The 18850-nt window shown below is 37.3% G+C and overlaps 1 protein-coding gene across 1 annotated transcript in view; it reads left to right on the top strand.

Moving 5' to 3' along the window:
* LOC141441295 (transcription factor hamlet-like) overlaps positions 1-18395 on the top strand; it is a 105618-nt gene extending 87223 nt beyond the window's left edge. The window contains exon 3 of the mRNA XM_074105979.1: positions 15801-18395. Within this exon, the coding sequence (XP_073962080.1) occupies positions 15821-16597 (777 nt within the window). The 5' untranslated portion in view covers positions 15801-15820 and the 3' untranslated portion in view covers positions 16598-18395. The remainder of the gene's footprint in view (positions 1-15800) is intronic.
* The last annotated feature ends 455 nt before the right edge of the window (positions 18396-18850 follow it).

Raw genomic sequence — 18850 nt, 5'->3', positions numbered from 1 at the left:
GAAATTTACAGATTATTTCAAATGAAGTAATTCGACTATTCATCATAAGGGAGCAGCGATCGCACACGCAAACCACAGCTACCGTCATTAATACACGAGCCGTTATTACGCGCCCGGGCAGCATGAAGATCTTGACCCGTAATAGGGTTGCCAGATGGTCAGGATTCACCTGGATCGTTTAGATTTTGCATATGGCAGCCAGACAGTTTCTCAAACCTTGTAGGCCCCGCGCATGTGGTGAGCTCCCTTCTAGGAATGGTAGTCGTCGTCAATCGGAACCGGGTGAATTCACTTGCTGTCTTCTTTATTCAGTTCACATCTTTATCACGAAATACAAATTTTCGTCATTCTTTTCAAATGTTTTGATCTTTTAATTCGGCAACCCTAACCGTATCAGGCAGAGTCTAGGCCAAGCTATTACACGCTCTCTATTACTTCCCCTTTAGACCCCTATAGGCCCTAATGACAGCTTGCGGGTGCCGCACCGGCTCATTGGCTCGCCATTGAACCCGAAGGTCGCGAGTAATGTGTCTGATTAACTGCTGGATTGCGATCCCGCCACTTAATTGTTCGCTATCCACAATTGAGGTCGCAATTGAGGCCGCTCTTGATCACAGATGGGCTACTACGAAACTCGCAAGTCGAAGTTACATAAGCGTCAGCGGGACGGCAACATACGAAGTTCGAGTATTGCACTTCGTGGTATAGGGCCAGAAACACAGGCTTTACTTCGTTTAAGATTTGCATACTTCGTTCTTGAACTATTTGGCTTACTTCTAGACATTAACCGGACTTCTGTTTTCATTAGCAGAACGATCAAATCCACGTTAAAAGTGGAGCTAAAATCAACGTTAGTTTAAGGATAATCGTTAGTCTTGGTTTAGCACAAATTAATGTACTAGCTACAACCTAACTATATTACATACAACATCAACTGAATCTGATCTCGTTATGGGCACAGATGTTCTAATGGCATACAATTATGACGACTAGAACGACCACTGATAGCCGAGTTGCTAACCGATTTACATACTCGTACATGCTCCTACACGCGACCACATAATACGTTAAAATATACCTAAATACGAGTAATAAAAGGACATACCAAAGTATATAATCCTATTTCTAAGCTTAATGATTTGCGGTTAATAAATGTCTTACTAGACACAATACTAAGCAAGAACGAATACGATACGAAACGAATCTAATGCTACCAAACAAATCTTCGTTGGTAGGTTCAAAACATTTTTTGTGATTTCCTCTCTTTCACACTCTTAGTGTACAAGCAAGGTAATGACAATTACCACTTAAATTGTTGCTTCCTGCTCCAATACGTGATCTAGAAATAACCATTGAAAGTCAACGAAAAGTCCGATGTTTATAGTCTGCATTTAACAATACATTCCACTAAGCATTTAGGTAATTAGTTTTTATTTAATTATCCTTGTGAGATCAAAATCTTATTTTATTGAGTCAAGACTTTTCAGTAGGTATTTGCTTTTTTGTACAGCTTTTGTTTGTGACTCCCGCAAGAATTACGCAATGTTCCGGAATAAAACTATCCTGTCCTTTCCAGGATCTCAAACTATCTTCATACCAAATTTCATAGTTACACATACAACTTTAAAAAGGTGATCAATACTGTGCCATGATACATTTCTTCTGGGAACTTACCGGAATCATCCACACCTTTTTTCTTAAGGCCGTACACCTATTATAATAGCACATGAGTCAAGAGGATATGACTTCAAACTGCAAGTTACAAGAGAGGTCACACCTATATCAATTTGTCCATATATCATAACTGAACATATGTCATTACATGTACAAAGTAATAGGCTATCAATACATAGATGTAACAGCGACTCGCAATAGCAAGGGAGGAGACAACCTTGCCCGCGTTCTTGTTGCGATAAACATCACTTGTCAAGATTTATAATGATACTAGAGCATTAGACTGCGGTTTGAAAAATACACTTGCTCAATAACTTTGTCCTGACCTAGCTGTTTTAGTAATAACAAACGAATAGGAATGCTGAAGTGATTCAATCTTTGGATTACTAATTAGAGCCAAATCGAAGTAAATGTTACATGTACAATAATATGGTGAAATAGTTTTTGCTTATTTATTTACATTGAATCGAAAATCGATCTAGCACAATAAAAAATCATATGATAAGTACCTACTCGTGTATTTTTTTTGTTTCAACCTTTTTCATATCTCTAGATTACAAGATAGAAAACGAATTGGACATCAAACGTATCTTAAAAAGCACATTTATCTATCTTTACTTACATTTGTGAAAAATTACTATCTTTTCATACCTAAAGTAATCAAATAACAACGACTTTAAAGCAATCATCCCTTTATTTTTACATAGTAATCGTTATTGAGACCATGGCTTCACGGTAATTATATTTTATCCTACACATAAAATGATCACATCTGAGCACTTAATTATACCCATATTACGTCATGTACACCGGCACACGTCGACTCAGGTACAATGACCAACATGTAGGGTATCACATGCTAATTTTAGCCTTTAAATTGACCACGGAGTAGCGCTATGTAGAGAGGTAACTTTACTGAAACATACTCGTATATTAGGAAACCTGACTAAGCTGACCTGACTAAACCTTGCACTGACCTGCTTAAAGCTGGTTCACGATGGATGCAGGCCGCATACAACAGAAGCAACTGGAGGTCTATGGGGGAGGCCCAACAGTGGACGTCCTACGGCTGATATGATGATGATTATGACAAATCAAAGAGTTATGCGGTTATAACATTTTGTTGTAAATAAATACACCTATGTACCTACTCGTATTTTTGTTTTAAGTTTTTCATAGTACACGCTTTGCTTAGTTTAGCCCCAAACTCTTTCATTGGTTTATTTTTTTATTGGTGTAATTTGTCCCCTGATATTATTATTATAATCTAAGCTATTTTTGTATTTCTCCATTTTAGTATGTAAAGTGTTTTAAAATAAATCCACAATATTTCAGCAGAAGATTGGTGTAGTTTGACTGAAATCCCCTGTAAATATTTTTCATCGGATTGTTCGATTCAAAATACAGTCACCTCTTATAAGCTTTGAATTTTGGACATCGATCTATGTATGGAACTATGGAAACATTTGTTAATCATAACTATAAAATCCTGGAAAACATTACAGGGGTGTTTAACTAATTAAGTAAACCACCTGGTGAAATATTCCGAATAAAATATAATTGTAGCTTCTTAATATTCTGTTGTACCTAAGTGCCTAACTCAAGTGTCCAACACAAACTGCAGATTAAAGAAGATTATGATCGGCTTTTCAATCGAGATCTAATAATTTAATCAAATCAATACGGCATTCAATTTCAAATAGATAACCTAAAAAAACAATATAAAACTTTACAGCTAGGTAATTTAAATTTTGCATCTCCGCTCATACACATGCTACACATTTGCTACACTTAAGTATCGCGTATGAATTAATTTATGAGCAATCGAGCGCAGACGCAGGGTCAGGCTTGGATCCTCAGGAACAATGCTAACCGCTTTATTAACATCATCGGCTATAACTGGAACAGGTGGAAGGCCACTCTATTGATGCCTGCGTCTATGGAAATCCTTGTCACATAATAACTGAGGTTGTTTGTAGTACATTGTCGTTGTCAAACGCCGAATGTTACCTATATGGTTCAATCTGTAATTATAATATGTAGATAGGTAAGTATTCTGAACTTCAAATTACTTATTATCTAAATAATACTACCTACGTTTAAATGCTAGATTTGGAATTGCATTAAGCAATCAATGCTATTAAGTATAATTAAATCAATTGCTAAAAATAATAAATTTCGATAAAATCTATTTAACATCTCACTTCTATTTTACAAAAGCGACGCCTTAGTTAGACATAGATAAATTACGAAAAAAGGTGACCAGTAATTGCAATAGATATAACAAGCAATGCTGCAGTCAAGTATTAGTAATAAAACAAAATATGGCCAAGAATCATAGAGATCCAGTCATAAATGCTTTGTTGAATCTTAACTGCCATAAACGATATCCGTTTTCCAAAATTGGAAATAAAACTTCGCCTTGAAATCATTAAAATGTGGTATAGCCATTTTGCAGCGTTATGAGTAGGGGCAAAAAAATATAATTATTAATAGCATAACTTGCTATCGGCCTCCAACACGCTTTGCCGGTCTTTAATGTATCTCTTATCGCAGTCTTCTTATACCATTTAGTATAGTTTTTAGTTTTTCTCCTAAGGCTGGCAAAACACTGTATGTATTATGTATCATCCAGTTGCAACAACTCAATCTGAAATCAATCGGATGTTCAAAACAAAAAATCACTTAATCCTAAATCGGAAAGGCTGCATAATCTGACATGCCTCACTTTCACCCGTCGTGAATGTGTAATTATAAAGGCGTAAACTATAACATGTGGTGCAGAGTATGTGATAATCTGTGACACCTGCTGCATCCGGCAGTGCGGCCTGAGATCTGCGCCCGCGGCGGGAAAAAAACGGCCGTCGCTATTTGTAAAGCTGAGAGCACATAGATTAATAGTCAATTGGGTCCTGTGTTCTTTTCTTTTGTACTCTTGTTGTAAATCGTGCGTAATCGTGGATGATGAAAGCATTTTACACTTCCACTGTACGTACATACAGTTTTTTTTTATTTTTTGTCATGATCGGTTTTGATCTCGTTAAGATATAGGTAGTTATCCTAAACTAATTGACATAAATATTTAACCTATGTAAATTTTATTTTTTATTTATTTATATAATATTTACTTTGTATTACTCATTTTAAAAATAGAGAATTGTATTTTTTTTAACAATAACTTTTCTGTCAAGTTTTCACAGCGTATTTTTCTTGGAAATGATGTACGGTGCTATAAAAAAATTACACTGAAAAGAGTTCTTGCAGTCTACTTACAGAATAAATGATTTGATTTCCATTTTTTTTCCACGGCAATATTGTGGCCATGGCTCATAAGTTTAAGATGTTATTGGTGAAGAATGAATAAGAACAATAGTAAAATATTCATGTACAGAAGAGAGTTCACATGCTTATTCGCTTATTAGCAGGATGTACAAAAACGTAGACAAATTAGGGAGAACCCGCATTTCAGCTAGGAGGGGATTCAAATTATGACCTTTGTATTTGTATGTCCATTTTTTGTAGTAGGTATGTACAATGTAGTGATGTACAGTGCGTATTCCGCTCAGCTCCACGTTATACACACGACCCTAATTATTATTCAATTAAGCGTTATCAGTTTCATAACCAAATAATACAGTACAGTAAACAGGTATGTGCAAACCAGTCTGCTGAGGCTATGTGTAATTCACAGTGTACTAATCAGATCTAATTATCGTAATATTCGGTCAGCGCGAACAAGTAATATAACTTTCTTAATTATATTTTTGCATAAATTATTCATTGCTTTACGATGTAATATGGTAGTCGTTACCGCTAGTGTAAACAAAATTATTTTATCGCGAGCTATTAAACTTAAAGCCAATTACTAGTTTATTTATACTTAATGATAATGATAAATTTAATTTACATAATACGAAAAGCGGAAGTTTTGTATTTTTTCATGTCGGTGATCTGCAACGTGTAGGTTACAATGTACATACCTAATGAGACGTGTAAATCTCCATAACGTGCATTGCAAGTATAGGCAAGTTATGGAGCTACCTAATTTATTTTTAATAACAAAAAATTTAGCCGACTACAAAAACCATGGAAATAATTTCCTACCAGTCTGAAGTCGGTGTCACAGCACGAGCCAGCAGGAGTGGACCTACAGTTGTCAACCTCACCTACATATATTGGGCTTCAATCACTCCTGCTGGCTCGTGCTGAGGCACCAACTTCAGACTGGTAGAAATTTATTTTCATGGTTTTGGTAATCGGTTCAATTTTTGTTATAATTTTTTTTCACGCTTTTTACGAGTAGTATATATAATCTAAGGTACAACAGTTTAATGACAACTGCTCGTCACCTTTTACAAAAGAATGCTTTCCGATGCAAAGACGTTCATTATTGAGGACTCCTGATGCTTCACCGCCCGTTCCATTTTACCATATGCATTACGATAAGCATAAATTGTTTAGCAACTGTGTTAAGGTAATTGAAATTCAACCCGTGAAGTACTTGTTATTGAGTAGTAGCTTCGCTGGTCAAATGTGGTCTCCATCATCAGTTCCACTTCCCAAATGATGATTTTCAAAACCAAATGCACGAGTTATTACTAAATATATCCAAATTACCATACGTGTTCCTACAATATTTGAAGCGTTCCTTTGATTTCCTTAGTCTCCAATCATCAGATCCTGGTTTGGTGCTAATTGAAGGCATTCCGATACGAACGAAAAAAAAATTTTGAAATCGGTTCATAAATGACGGAGTTCTGAAGTAACAAACATTTAAAATGATAACCTTCTCCTTTTTTTGAAGTCGGTTAAAACTATTTAAAGTCTATTTTCTATCTGACCACTTCGTAATCATGATTATTTTAAACACCTTTTAGTCAGTATAGATGTTTTATTCAAACTTAAAATATAGAACAACAAATCAGAAGCTGCGTTATTACGTAAATAATCTTTGTATAACTACAGAGACGTAAGTCTATTCAGAAACTCAAACAAAAATGCGCGCTGGGTATCTTCACGTTGGTCTTGTCATTATTTATGTTGTTGAACGGTGCAACACCGCCGAAATGTTTTTTTTTGTCCTGAAATTTAATTTTCTTGGACATAAATTATCCTATGTCTATCTGGATTAACTCCAGTTTATGAATTATATTTGTGTCAGAATTTTCCACATTCAACTGTCGTTTTTGCGCATGGAGTAACGAACATAAACTTTTAGATTAATAATATTAGTAAGATTATAATAACATACTCTACAAGCTAAAGCACCGGCTGTCCTCATGGGTCGGTCGGTCTACCCCTAAAGTAACGCCACTAGCAGTGCGTACACTTGTTAAATACGATCTGAGTGAGTAAAGCCCTTTTCTGGCTCGCATTAACATTATTTATAAAGAGGATGTCTAATAAAATCCAAGAAAGCGCTAATGGAAGAGAGATAGAGGCATGACAACCGTGACCACCTACGTATTGACGTTGGAGCATTACGAGGAATTTATACCAGGATGAAATCTAAGGAATATTGTGCATAACGACACTTTATTACTATCTAGTTAAGCTGAGAGGAGGCCTCTGCCCAGCAGTGAGGCGTATATAAGCTGGGATGGATGGATGGATGAAGCTGAATTAGCGAATAGATAAAAAAAAAAAATATGAAGTCGAACCTCCTCCTTTCTTTTCCTAAAATAGCTATGATTTTGACTTCAACTTACTAACAATTAACAATTAACACCTTATGCATTCATCCTTTCACTCATCTTTGATGAGATTAGTGTAAATATTAATGTCGTTCATTAATTACTTTCTTCTTAATAATTTTGTTGTTTACATTTAATAAACATAATACACTTTTATTAAATATGACATAGTTACATAGTTATTTGACTAGATCATTTTATAATAATTAATGTTATAGTTAAATTTTAAGTACGTAAATGATAGAGTTAAATATACCAACGAAGGTTAAACATAATATTATAGAATATTTACCTACTTCTTTTCTTTTTTTATAAACAAAATCATGGTTTCTAATACAGCTTTTTCAGTGCAAATATACAATAGAGTACTCGAAATATAGAATACTAGAGCATTTAGTTAAATTTTAATTTAATTTGTTACATAAATTAAAAAAAAGAAATTCAATTCATACCTCTTAATTATTTTGAAGTCGCCTAAAAAGTAAAAATGATTAAGCAAATAATCGGATATCCTCATACATAAATTTTTCGATCCTAGCCAAAAATTCACTTCTCTAATCAAAATTAAATATATTGTAGGTAGGTAAAAAAAATTAGGTACTTAGTTAACAAGATGAATAGAATTGAATAAAACAAGAGTAAAGTACCTAACCATCATCGACGTGATTTAATAGCAATATAATAGTAAACTAAGCTGTTATCTTCCCTATAGTGCATCCCACGCACCCGCACCCCGGGCTGCGCCCGCGCCGCAATCAAAGCCCAATACATCATTTTAATACTGGACAAGTCACCGCAAATCCACATCTCCAATTCAAATGAAATGCCCGCGAATACGTGCCCTCTAATGGTGCACTATAAATTACCGGACAAGTTTCGTTATCTCCACGTTCGTGTATTGAATTTCATAGAGATTATGGCTCGGCAGAATATTTACACAATGCAAATGTTATGCATATTCTGTGGATAGCATTACTTTATGTTCAAAGTCAAGTGTCGATAGATATATTATTTGCAGTTTTAATATCGTGAATGCATGCGGCAATCTCTAGTATTTTCTTAAGGATAAGTTAAAATTGCTATTTCTTCGACATGTTACCAGTTTACTGATTTTAATAAAAAATCACTAAAGCAAGAAATATAAATAAAGGGTTCTACTAATTAGTAACTCGTAAGGGCTTACTACTGGGAGCATCATGGTTGATAGTTTTAGCTGAGAATTTTGCGTAACGTTAATTCTTTCGCTGTCTAATCCAAACCTTATAAAGTTAACGAAATCATAATTTCAGTCATGTATAAAAGTGGCTTAAAATGATTTTTCTCTTCAATAACACGCATTATCCAGTTTTACTTATAACATACTTAACTAACATAACGTAACGTATTTAACTAAATAATTAGAATAACGTTCCAATTTGCAGAATATAGTACACTGTTATCTGATTCCCTCGGCGTATTGTTAAAAACATTCACATTTTTATTCATTGATCGCGTAATGAACTAATCGCAGACAAGTAATTTGTAGGCGGAAAAAGTCCTGATTTCGGGCGGTTCCCACGTTACACATCGCCCCGATTCCCACAGTGTAAGCAACCGTTTTACTAACAGCATAGTCGTCATAAGTGCGCCTGCGTAGTAAATCAATTCCCTATTGGTCAGATTCGGACCCACGTATAAATGTCCACTCTAAAATACATAGCATTCCGTTGTGATTGGCCCATAAAGGAAGTGCGAAATCGATTAGATAATTAATTATAAAGGTAGCCTATTACATTTTATCGGCCGTCTTGCTCTTCAAAGTACAAGCTCGGCTGAGATAGAATTATGTTTGTAGGTACACTGACACTAATATAAAACCAAATGACTTTGCTTTAGAGTCTGTTAGACGTAGATGGTCTTGTGTGTACGAACATTGAAAAATTATTAGGTACTTTTATTAGACAAAGTAAACCCGTAAAACAAGAAGAGTTAGTATCGGTGTCGCAAAAGTCGCGAGACGGGAGCGCCAGACGACTGGTAAACTCGACTCGAACAAACTGATTCATGTGTACCAGGGTTGAGCCTTTTAATAATTAATTTCACTATGATTTCCTTGTCAAAGGTATGGGATGCGAATACGACATTAGTATCACAAAGGTCCAGTTTGTTAGACTGTATAATCACCAGCATTAATAATATCTGCCACACCGGAGCGTGCAAAAATATCTGACACGTCCTTCCGGCCCTAAAAATAGAGTCGTAGCAGATATTTATGCACGCTTGTTTTGTCAAATATTGGTGCTGGTGACTGTACCTAATCCATCTATCTATAAATAGTACAGAATCATTCAGTTCATTTATTATCGTAAAAGTAAAATTCGTACGAGTAATTTATTATGGTATTTATCTGGTTAAAAATATTATTTATTTCAGCTCAGTTCGTAACAAAGCGCCGATCAAGTATTTTGCTCAATAAATGTATTGTTATGTTTAAACGTTATAGAGATGGAACGATAATAAAAAAATCGTACCTACCTATCTCGGATGAAGAACCCGGTTATTTTAAAAAAATATTTTATGTATATTATTTGTTGTTTTAGCAGCAGTACAAATACATATTATGTATAAATTTCAGTTGTCTGTCTATTACACGGTTCTTGAGATGCAGTCCTGTGACACACAAACGAACAGACGCCAAATAATCTAATAGTGAAAATCTTTATAAGGATTATTATTCCGCATAATGCCACGACATGCCACAGCGCTGTTTTTTTTATCAAACATCTGGCAAACGAGCAGGCGGGTCACTTGATGGTAAGTGATCACCGCCGCCCATGGACAGCTACAGCATGCGCAGCATGCGCTGCCGACCTTGCAATATATAGGCGAAACAATCGCCTTTTGAAGGTACCCAAATCATAGCTCGATAGAAAACCCCCAGCAGTGATAGTAGTGAGTTTTGATAACCCTTTAACTTGTAACCAAACCTAAAAAACTAATAGCATGAACGTCAGAAGGTGGCATCAATATAAATAGGAGTCAATAGGAGAGAAAAAATCAAAGAGAAAATTTCTTGTTACTGCTGTGTTAATATCATAACTCGCCATAAGGCGATCGGCGCGGCGCGTTTCCTAAAATAGTGATGTGAAATAAATCAAAGATCGTGGTTGTCGATACTCCGGTCTTCTAAAAAACTCCGCGCTCGTGTGAATCTCCTGCGGCCGCGATCGCGTGAGAGAATATGACACGGAATGCCTGCCAGTATGTGACTTATGAGATTGCTTGCGCAGATTTTAAAACAAGCTCGACCCAATCTAATAATTTGCAACTATGTTGACCCATGTAAGGAATTTTTCATGAATAAACACCAAATTGAACTATCAGTTGGTTAGAAAGAATCAATAAATGTAGATAAAAGCAAAAAGCTTAAGCTTGTAATGTAATAAACTGTACGAGTCCTGCATTTGTTTTTTTGCTACAGCTCTTCAAGGCTTTATTGCTCATACGTTTTTATATTTATTGTTAATTTAAGCATGAGAAATGTAATAAAAAGTGAATGGTACGGCCTATCTTGTCTTGTCAGTTAAAACATTAGCTATAAATGTTGTACACGACCATCATATTAAATCCCGTTTAGATAATGCGCGCCGGTAGTTGTGCACTGGAACATTTATGATGTGCACTGGCGCGTGAACCGAAACGCATCTCACTGGCCAGCTAGATAAGTCATCTACATAAATTACCAAGTATTTACATACTAGCACTTTACTGATTATGATTACATAGCTCTAGGTGCACCTTAGTACAGTAAATGCAACTACTATTAGGTACAGTCAACGTCATAAATAAGTGATCATTTCTGTACCTTGTCGCTTTGAGTCGTTACACAATTTCGTGTGGCTTTTCAAACATGACGTTAAAGTGACAAGGTACAAAAGTGATCACTTATTTATGACGTTGACTGTACTACTGCCTTCAAATTTTTGCAAGCATAGACGACGCTACTGCGAAACTATTTTTCAATCTCCTTAACTGTGGTTAATGCCGAACTTTACACATACCATTATGTTTTGAGAAAAACAAGTTGTGGGTTCGTAAATTTTTCCGCCAGCAAATTGCCAATTAAATAGAGTAGTTACATAAAGAGCCATCAAATTTGAATAATTAAGTTAGGAAGGCGAAGTTCGTCATTACATAAAAGGTTAAATAGGAGTTAATATATTTAGCTATCAGACGTTTAGGTATAATGTTTTGTCGAATCGTGACGGCGCGTTAGTAGGCATTTGCGCAATACGATGCGCTCGCGCCGCCCATACGTCACGCGGCGCGGCAGCGCGGAACGCACCTCATTGGTACTCATCAGCATTACCTAGCACTCATTCACAAATTAACTGCTTATGTAAAATATAATATAAAATGTATTGTGCTAAACTATCTGACTTTTATGAGTTTTTTTATTTCGCTTCAGAAAATATTATGGGTATCGTTTGGACCGTTTGAACTCCTAAATAACGTCACTTACGAATAGCGGTGTATATTGACTAACCAATTGACACAGTTAACATCAAGTTCACTTGGTATTTTATAGTCTCGCAAATAACTTTTAAATATTGAATATCAATAAAATAAAACCAATAATCGGTTTAACGATATTTTAATAAACTCCTTGAAATGAATGCTGTATTATTACGATGTCTCATTTACATTCGGACACAGAATTACACTCTAATACACCGTGTCGGCTGATAAATTAAGTTATTTATCTTGGATACATTCAGTGCTCTACATTTCTAGCATTTTGCAACACCTAGCTTTAAAGACAATGTTTATATTCCAGTAACTCTGAGTCAGTAAAGTCAGTTTAGATTGTATTAAAAGTAATCTTTAATCATTATTAAAGTTTTGTAGGTGGTAGGACCTTGTGCAAGGTCCGCCCGGATTGCTACCACCATCTTGCTCGCTAATCCTGCCGTGAAGCAGCAGTGCTTGCACTGTTGTGTTTCGGCGTGGAGAGTAAGACAGCCGGTGAAATTACTGGCACTTGAGGTATCCCATCTTAGGCCTCTAGGTTGGCAACGCATCTGCAATACCCTGGTGTTGCAGATGTTTATGGGCGGTGGTGATCTCTTACCATCTGGAGACCCACTTGCTCGTTTGCCTTCCAGTCGTATAAAAAAAAACTAAAGTTGCTATTAATTTCAGCTAACAATGTTAAACACTATTCCTTCTCAGCGTAATTCACCATCAATAACCTAGTGCATAGAGCAAATTCTGAATTCACATAGCAACATTAACGCAAAATACTATAATTTATTGAAAGATTTACATAACGAACCAGCGAGACGAGTCGGTTGGAGCCAGAGTTCGCGCCGGCAACGAATAAGCGATTCAAATGCTAATATATCACTAGTCGGTGTTGTGTGACGGCGCCCATTGGCTCAGCTATTTACATTAACATACAACCTCGCCCCGCCCCCCGGCGCGTCACGCGCTTCCGAACCTCGTTAATTACCGGTAATTAGTGGATCGTGACTCGCGATGCGCGCACTAATGTGTCCTAATCGCCCAACATGGATGCGAGCACACGAGCAGCACAGCGCGGTACGAGCGCGGCTACTTTCTTACGACATAACACTTTACTATTGCTATGTTACTTCAAGTTTATTGCGCAGAATAAAAAAATCCATACTAATATTATAAATGCGAAAGTTTGTGTGTTTATGTGTTTGTCCGTCTTTCACGTCGAAACGGAGCGACAGATCGACGTGATTTTTGGCACAGAGATAGTTCATGGGCCAGAGAGTGACAAAGGCATTTTTTTATCCCGGAAAATGCACAGTTCCCGAGGGAACAGCGCGCGACAACCGAATTCCACGCGGGCGAAGCCGCGGGTAAAACTAGTTGTTCATAAAAGCATTCGTGCTAACACTAAATTCACAGTGTGACTTATGGCAATCATTGACCAACTCAGAAAGACTAATGTACTATCGAACCAACTGAATCATGACTCATGACCCACTACTGTGGAACCTTCTCGTATAAAAATTCATAGTGACATCGCATTGCTTGACAAGGGAATTTATTATGACACTTACTGTGAGAACATTCTACGTTGGGTCAAGAATCAAATAGTTCGACTGTACCTATACGTACTTCAGTTGCAAGTTTTTTATCGCATTGAGCGTTTAAAAGAGTAAAAGTACCGAAAATTTCAACAGATGAAACAATATCTCTTAAAAATGATAAGCTCAAATTACAAGCTTCGAATATAAATTAATATCCAGCTACTGTTTTTAAATCGAGGTAATTACTCAACCGCTCAATACTTAAGTCACATTAAAGCTACTACTCATTTATATAACGAGGTGTTAAATGTCCCATTGGCATCGTGAACAGGAAGCCGGTCATTAATAAGAAAATGTCGAATTAAATCAGAGAAATGGATATAGCGGAGAGCAATCAAACCGGCAATCGGTAGCTGTTCAGGCTTTCATTTTTTCCTCGTCTGTTGCTTAGTTCCTACATACCATATCTCCAGCTATTAAATTACTCTACAATGTCTTTCAGACATTCCTGTTTAGGACCAGAAAAAGCTGATTCTGTCAGAGTAATCCATGCTTTGAACTGTAACTATACTTCTCGTACTATCCTCCACTGCATTTTCAGTAGACTAAAGGGCTGTTTCACCATCCATTGATTAGTGTTAACTGACGGTTAAATGTGATGCCGTCTCTATTTGTTTTGTTCGAATAGACGAAGACGACATCACATTTAACCGTCAGTTAACACTAATCAATGAATGGTGAAGCAGCCCCTAAGTGCAATTTCCTCTAATCAACTTGAAGAAATCTAGCAGCTCCTTCATAAATTTCCTAAGAAGCTCATTTGGCTGTACTATTCAGAAAATGAAGCATTCACAAAGTCTCGGGCTCGCGGGTCTAGTAACAAATCATAAACATGGAGCAGGGCTCACGAGTCCCGCCAAATAAGGGTTCCAACGTCGATGCCGACCCTTGTTCATGGAATTTATGGCGGTTGCTTATAGTGCAAATTAGCTGTGTTGACTTGTAGGCGTGAGCGAACAAATTTGTATCAGCACCAGGGGATAGTTTCTTTGTAAGAGTTTTGTGTTTTATGTACCAAATTAATTTAATTATTTACTTGAAACCGTATTTTTTAAGTCATACCTACTTACCCCCTGTTTCACCATCCACTGATTAAATTTATTTGACGGATAAATGTGATGCCGTCTCTGTTTGTTTTGTTTGAATAGACGGAGGCGGCATCACATTTATCCGTCAAATAAAATTAACCAATGAATGGTGAAACAGCCCCTTAATGTTGCAATTGAAAAGGTTCTGATAGCACTTACAAGGGAAATACTACCTACCTGATATTACTTACAGCAAAGTCCATTACACTAAATAAAGCTTTCTGGTGAACCGTCTTAAGAAAATCGTCGTGAAGTAAATAAAACACACGAAGCTACAAAAAAATATCATTACGAGTATTTAATAAAATACTATTGGAATAGTTATGATTTATTGTATACCTCATAATAATAGGTATCAATCCTGGGACGTAAGGTACTATGAATGAATGAATGAACCTCAGAAATTCCTGGAACTAGCATCGCCGACTTTCTTAGCCCAAGGAATTCTCAGAAGTAAATAAAACGACACAGAACGTGATCATAACGTCATGTCACACGTCTGGTGATCTGTTTCCATTACACTTTCCCAACGATCTATCAAGCATAATTAGTATGTATCGAAAGCGTAATGCTTGTTTATCCATGTACGGTGAAATTATCACCAGAATAGATCACGAGAGAGGAACAATGCTCGTGACTTGCGTGGGAGACGCGTGCACCGATCAATCAGCGAATGAAGTCGTCCGATTTATTGCAGCACGATTATTTGATACTACTTTTGTAATAACACTACCGGTGATAACGCGGGCCAAAACAGCCGCTTTTGATACAACAAGGTTTATTACCGCTTAATTCTAATCATGTGTTTTTTTATACATTTAGTTAAGCCTTAGTGGGTACAAATTTTACTGTCGCTATAACTGCAACTGGTCGCCTATAGTAGGTACATTGCAGAAGGACAAAATATATCTGCGGATTATAAGTATGTCTATAAATATTTATCACCAAGTGAGAACTTGTGACGGTACGATACTGAAGTATCCATTAAAGTCGGATGAATAATTAAGTTAAAAACATCGACGTTTCGGTAGCAAGTGCTCCAGTTTGCGATGTTGCAAGAGAGTGGGTGTGCGTCGAAGGTGAGCGTAGGAGCCGGCATCCGTCAGGCCACCCCCGCCGTACCGGTTGCCAACTAGCTGAGATGCAATGTGACTCGAAACTTGAAACGACATATTTTGTGCAATCCGTATACCTAAGAATTTGACTTCACGTGTCTAAAACTGCGCGTTTTATTGTTTCAGGTCGGTGGCGCACGAGCCCGATGAGCGCGTGCGCAGCGGCCGTCATGCGCGAAAAGCACGCGGCGCCGCGCCGCCTCGCCTCCCCGCCCACCTCGCCGCACGAGCACGTCCCCAGCCCGCTGGGCTCGCCGCGCGCCGACGAGCCGCTCGACCTCCGCGTCACCCACAAGCGCCCCCAGCGCCTCGAAGACGAGAACTGCAACCTCATCACGCCCTCGCCGCCGCCGCAGCACCCCACGCACCCGGCGCACCCCGCTCACCCCGCCCTACTACAGTTCTGTCGACGGCTACCTTTAGCTCTGCCGGCGCCTTTCGGCCGCTACCCGTTTCTGCCAGCAGCGGCGGCCACCCTGCTGGCGCCGGGCGCGCCGCGAGCTCCACCCGTGCCACAGAACCCGGGCGCCGCCCGCGCGCGGGACCGCTACACCTGCTCCTACTGCGGCAAAGCCTTCCCTCGCAGCGCCAACCTGACCCGCCACCTGCGGACCCACACGGGCGAACAACCTTACCGCTGTAAATACTGCGAACGCTCGTTCTCAATATCCTCGAACCTGCAGCGACACGTACGAAATATCCACAACAAGGAACGACCGTTTCGGTGTCGTCACTGCGACCGCTGTTTCGGACAACAGACCAATCTCGACAGGCATCTCAAGAAGCATGAAGCGGAAAACGGGGACGACAACCGCCGGAGATCACCTGACGAGACGTATTTCGAGGAGATCAGGTCGTTCATGGGGCGCGTGGCGCCGCCGCGACGCGTGGCCGCCGCCGCCAGCGCCGCCGACCACACCTGATCGCTGCCCCCCGGAAATATCCACCCTTACTATAATCTGGTCGAAACATCCAAATGACTTTTGTGTAGACTTTACGGAACTTTCGTTGGAGTGTGTGTTAACTCATTGAATTGATATGATGCGTCGAAATAAGCTTCCAGTGTATTTTACATTTTAAATATTGTATTTATAAAAGAATAAAGAGTTAGCTGTCGCTGTAATAAGTTCTAGCATTTGCTCTTCATGATTTTACACTATATACAAGCTTAACTTACAATCTATGTTTGTTTATCAACCAACAAATAATGGCTTAGATAACATCTTTCAAGTTAATATTCACCCACTGGTCATAATATTAACTTGAAATTTGGAATTGGCTAGATTACAATGCAAGCACAGTCAAAAATATACATTCAGCAAAAAAGCTTGCATTAAAACTGAAATTCTTAGCTTAAACTTATTCTTTCTAATATGACTATGATCTGAAAAATAAAAATGAAAAATATTTTCATTAAATTCCTTAACATTATGCCTAGTTTGAGGACCTAAAATCATGCCTACCTACACTTGGATTCTGAGACGCAACCGACCACAAAGTTGGTGCAAAATATGCACCGAAATAATAATTATGGAATAATTTTAACTTTGTAAATAATGATGAGCTCTCGTTCAAAGTAACTAAGGTAAGTGACCTTACCGAATTGCACTTACCGATAGAGTTTAGTTTATACAAACCTGCACTAGTAGTGTTCAAGTATAACAATAATGTCCGTCGCGAGAGACATTAAATAGGTGTTATGCCTGAATATATATATTAAGCCTCCAGAGTGTTCGCTATATTATAATAACAATTTATTGATTTGTAGTTATTGTATGGATGTACGTAAGAATTTTGTTTGTAACTTTTTGTAAATTTTGCTTTAGTCGATGTAAGGTAATTAGTATTATTAGTCTGAGAAGAAACGCCGGTTACCAATAAAAATATAACTTGTTGTTTATTAAAGATAAAATATTTTTATAAAATGTTAGAAAAGTTATTAAAAAGTATCATATATCCGGAAATTTTATATAAATACTGTGGTTCGTAAATTATTTAATGCCGGGGGCGCCGCGCCCCGCTTGTTAAGTTTCAGAAGATTACGCAGAATAGGGGGACAGTATCACACTTGAGATTGTAAAATAGGCTTTTAGGGGGAGATTATACAACTTGTGAAAAAAATATTTAGGTATGCTCTCTAAATTAAGATTAAGATTATAAATCTGTGATTTAATTATTATCTGCTGAGTTAAAATTGGGACAAAATAATCATATTTTCTCACTTTACAGTCAAAAAAATTGTTATTCATGCAGTTTCTCAAAGAACTAATCTAAACGTTCCTTTAAGTAGGTATAGATAGATCTCTATTATTATTACGAGTATAAAGTTGGCTAGATGTGCCTTTCCTGCCTTGTCACTGTTACTGAACGACTAAATTAATAATTTTTATTTAATTATGGAATTGTCATTTTTTTATCTTTTGAAGAGAAAGTAGTTTTAAATGCTAGTTATTTCTCGTGCCAAAAGTATAGATTACTCTCAAACACAATCAAGTCACGCTGGTTTCTTTAAGAACAGATATTATGTCGTCGCCGTATACTCGTACTAAATGCGTCTTTTGTGCAAAAAGGTGTTCTTTAACTTATCAATTTAGAATGTGAGATGTGTAAGACATAGAGATTTTTTTCATGTCATTTTGTACTTTTGATACCTACCTATTAATTAGTCGTTCAAAGGTCACCGATTACCTTGTCAAAATGAAATAAATAGCTATAAAATTACTTTGTCGCTTTTATTATACCCTGTCACGTAGATATTTACCCCCAACTTCAAAAAACTGTTGCAGAATACTAGGTATCTACATTGCTGCAAACCAGGAACATGAATTTCACTGAGCATGAATTCTAAATGATAAGAATATATCAATTAACTAGAGTATGATGAATTACTTAATTTAAAAAGATTAAGTACTGTATAAGTAGTATTATGAATAAAGAGTACTGTTCTGTACATAGTAAAGCACACTTAAGAGTCGAGAAAGAGTGGGTAGAGAGAGAGAACTGGTCGCATTCTTAGTCACTCGCTACAATTGCTATTCTGTAAATCTGTCTAACGAAATCTTCTTTCGGTGTAAGACCTTACCGTAAAATTTTGCATCGACCTGTCATTAAATCGAAACATAGATGGAAACATATGAGGTTTTATCTACTCACACAACGTCGCAGCAGTGTTGCCT

The sequence above is a fragment of the Choristoneura fumiferana genome, chromosome 23 (assembly GCF_025370935.1).
Source record: "Choristoneura fumiferana chromosome 23, NRCan_CFum_1, whole genome shotgun sequence".
NCBI lineage: Eukaryota > Metazoa > Arthropoda > Insecta > Lepidoptera > Tortricidae > Choristoneura > Choristoneura fumiferana.
This window is presented reverse-complemented; position numbering and strand designations above follow the sequence as displayed.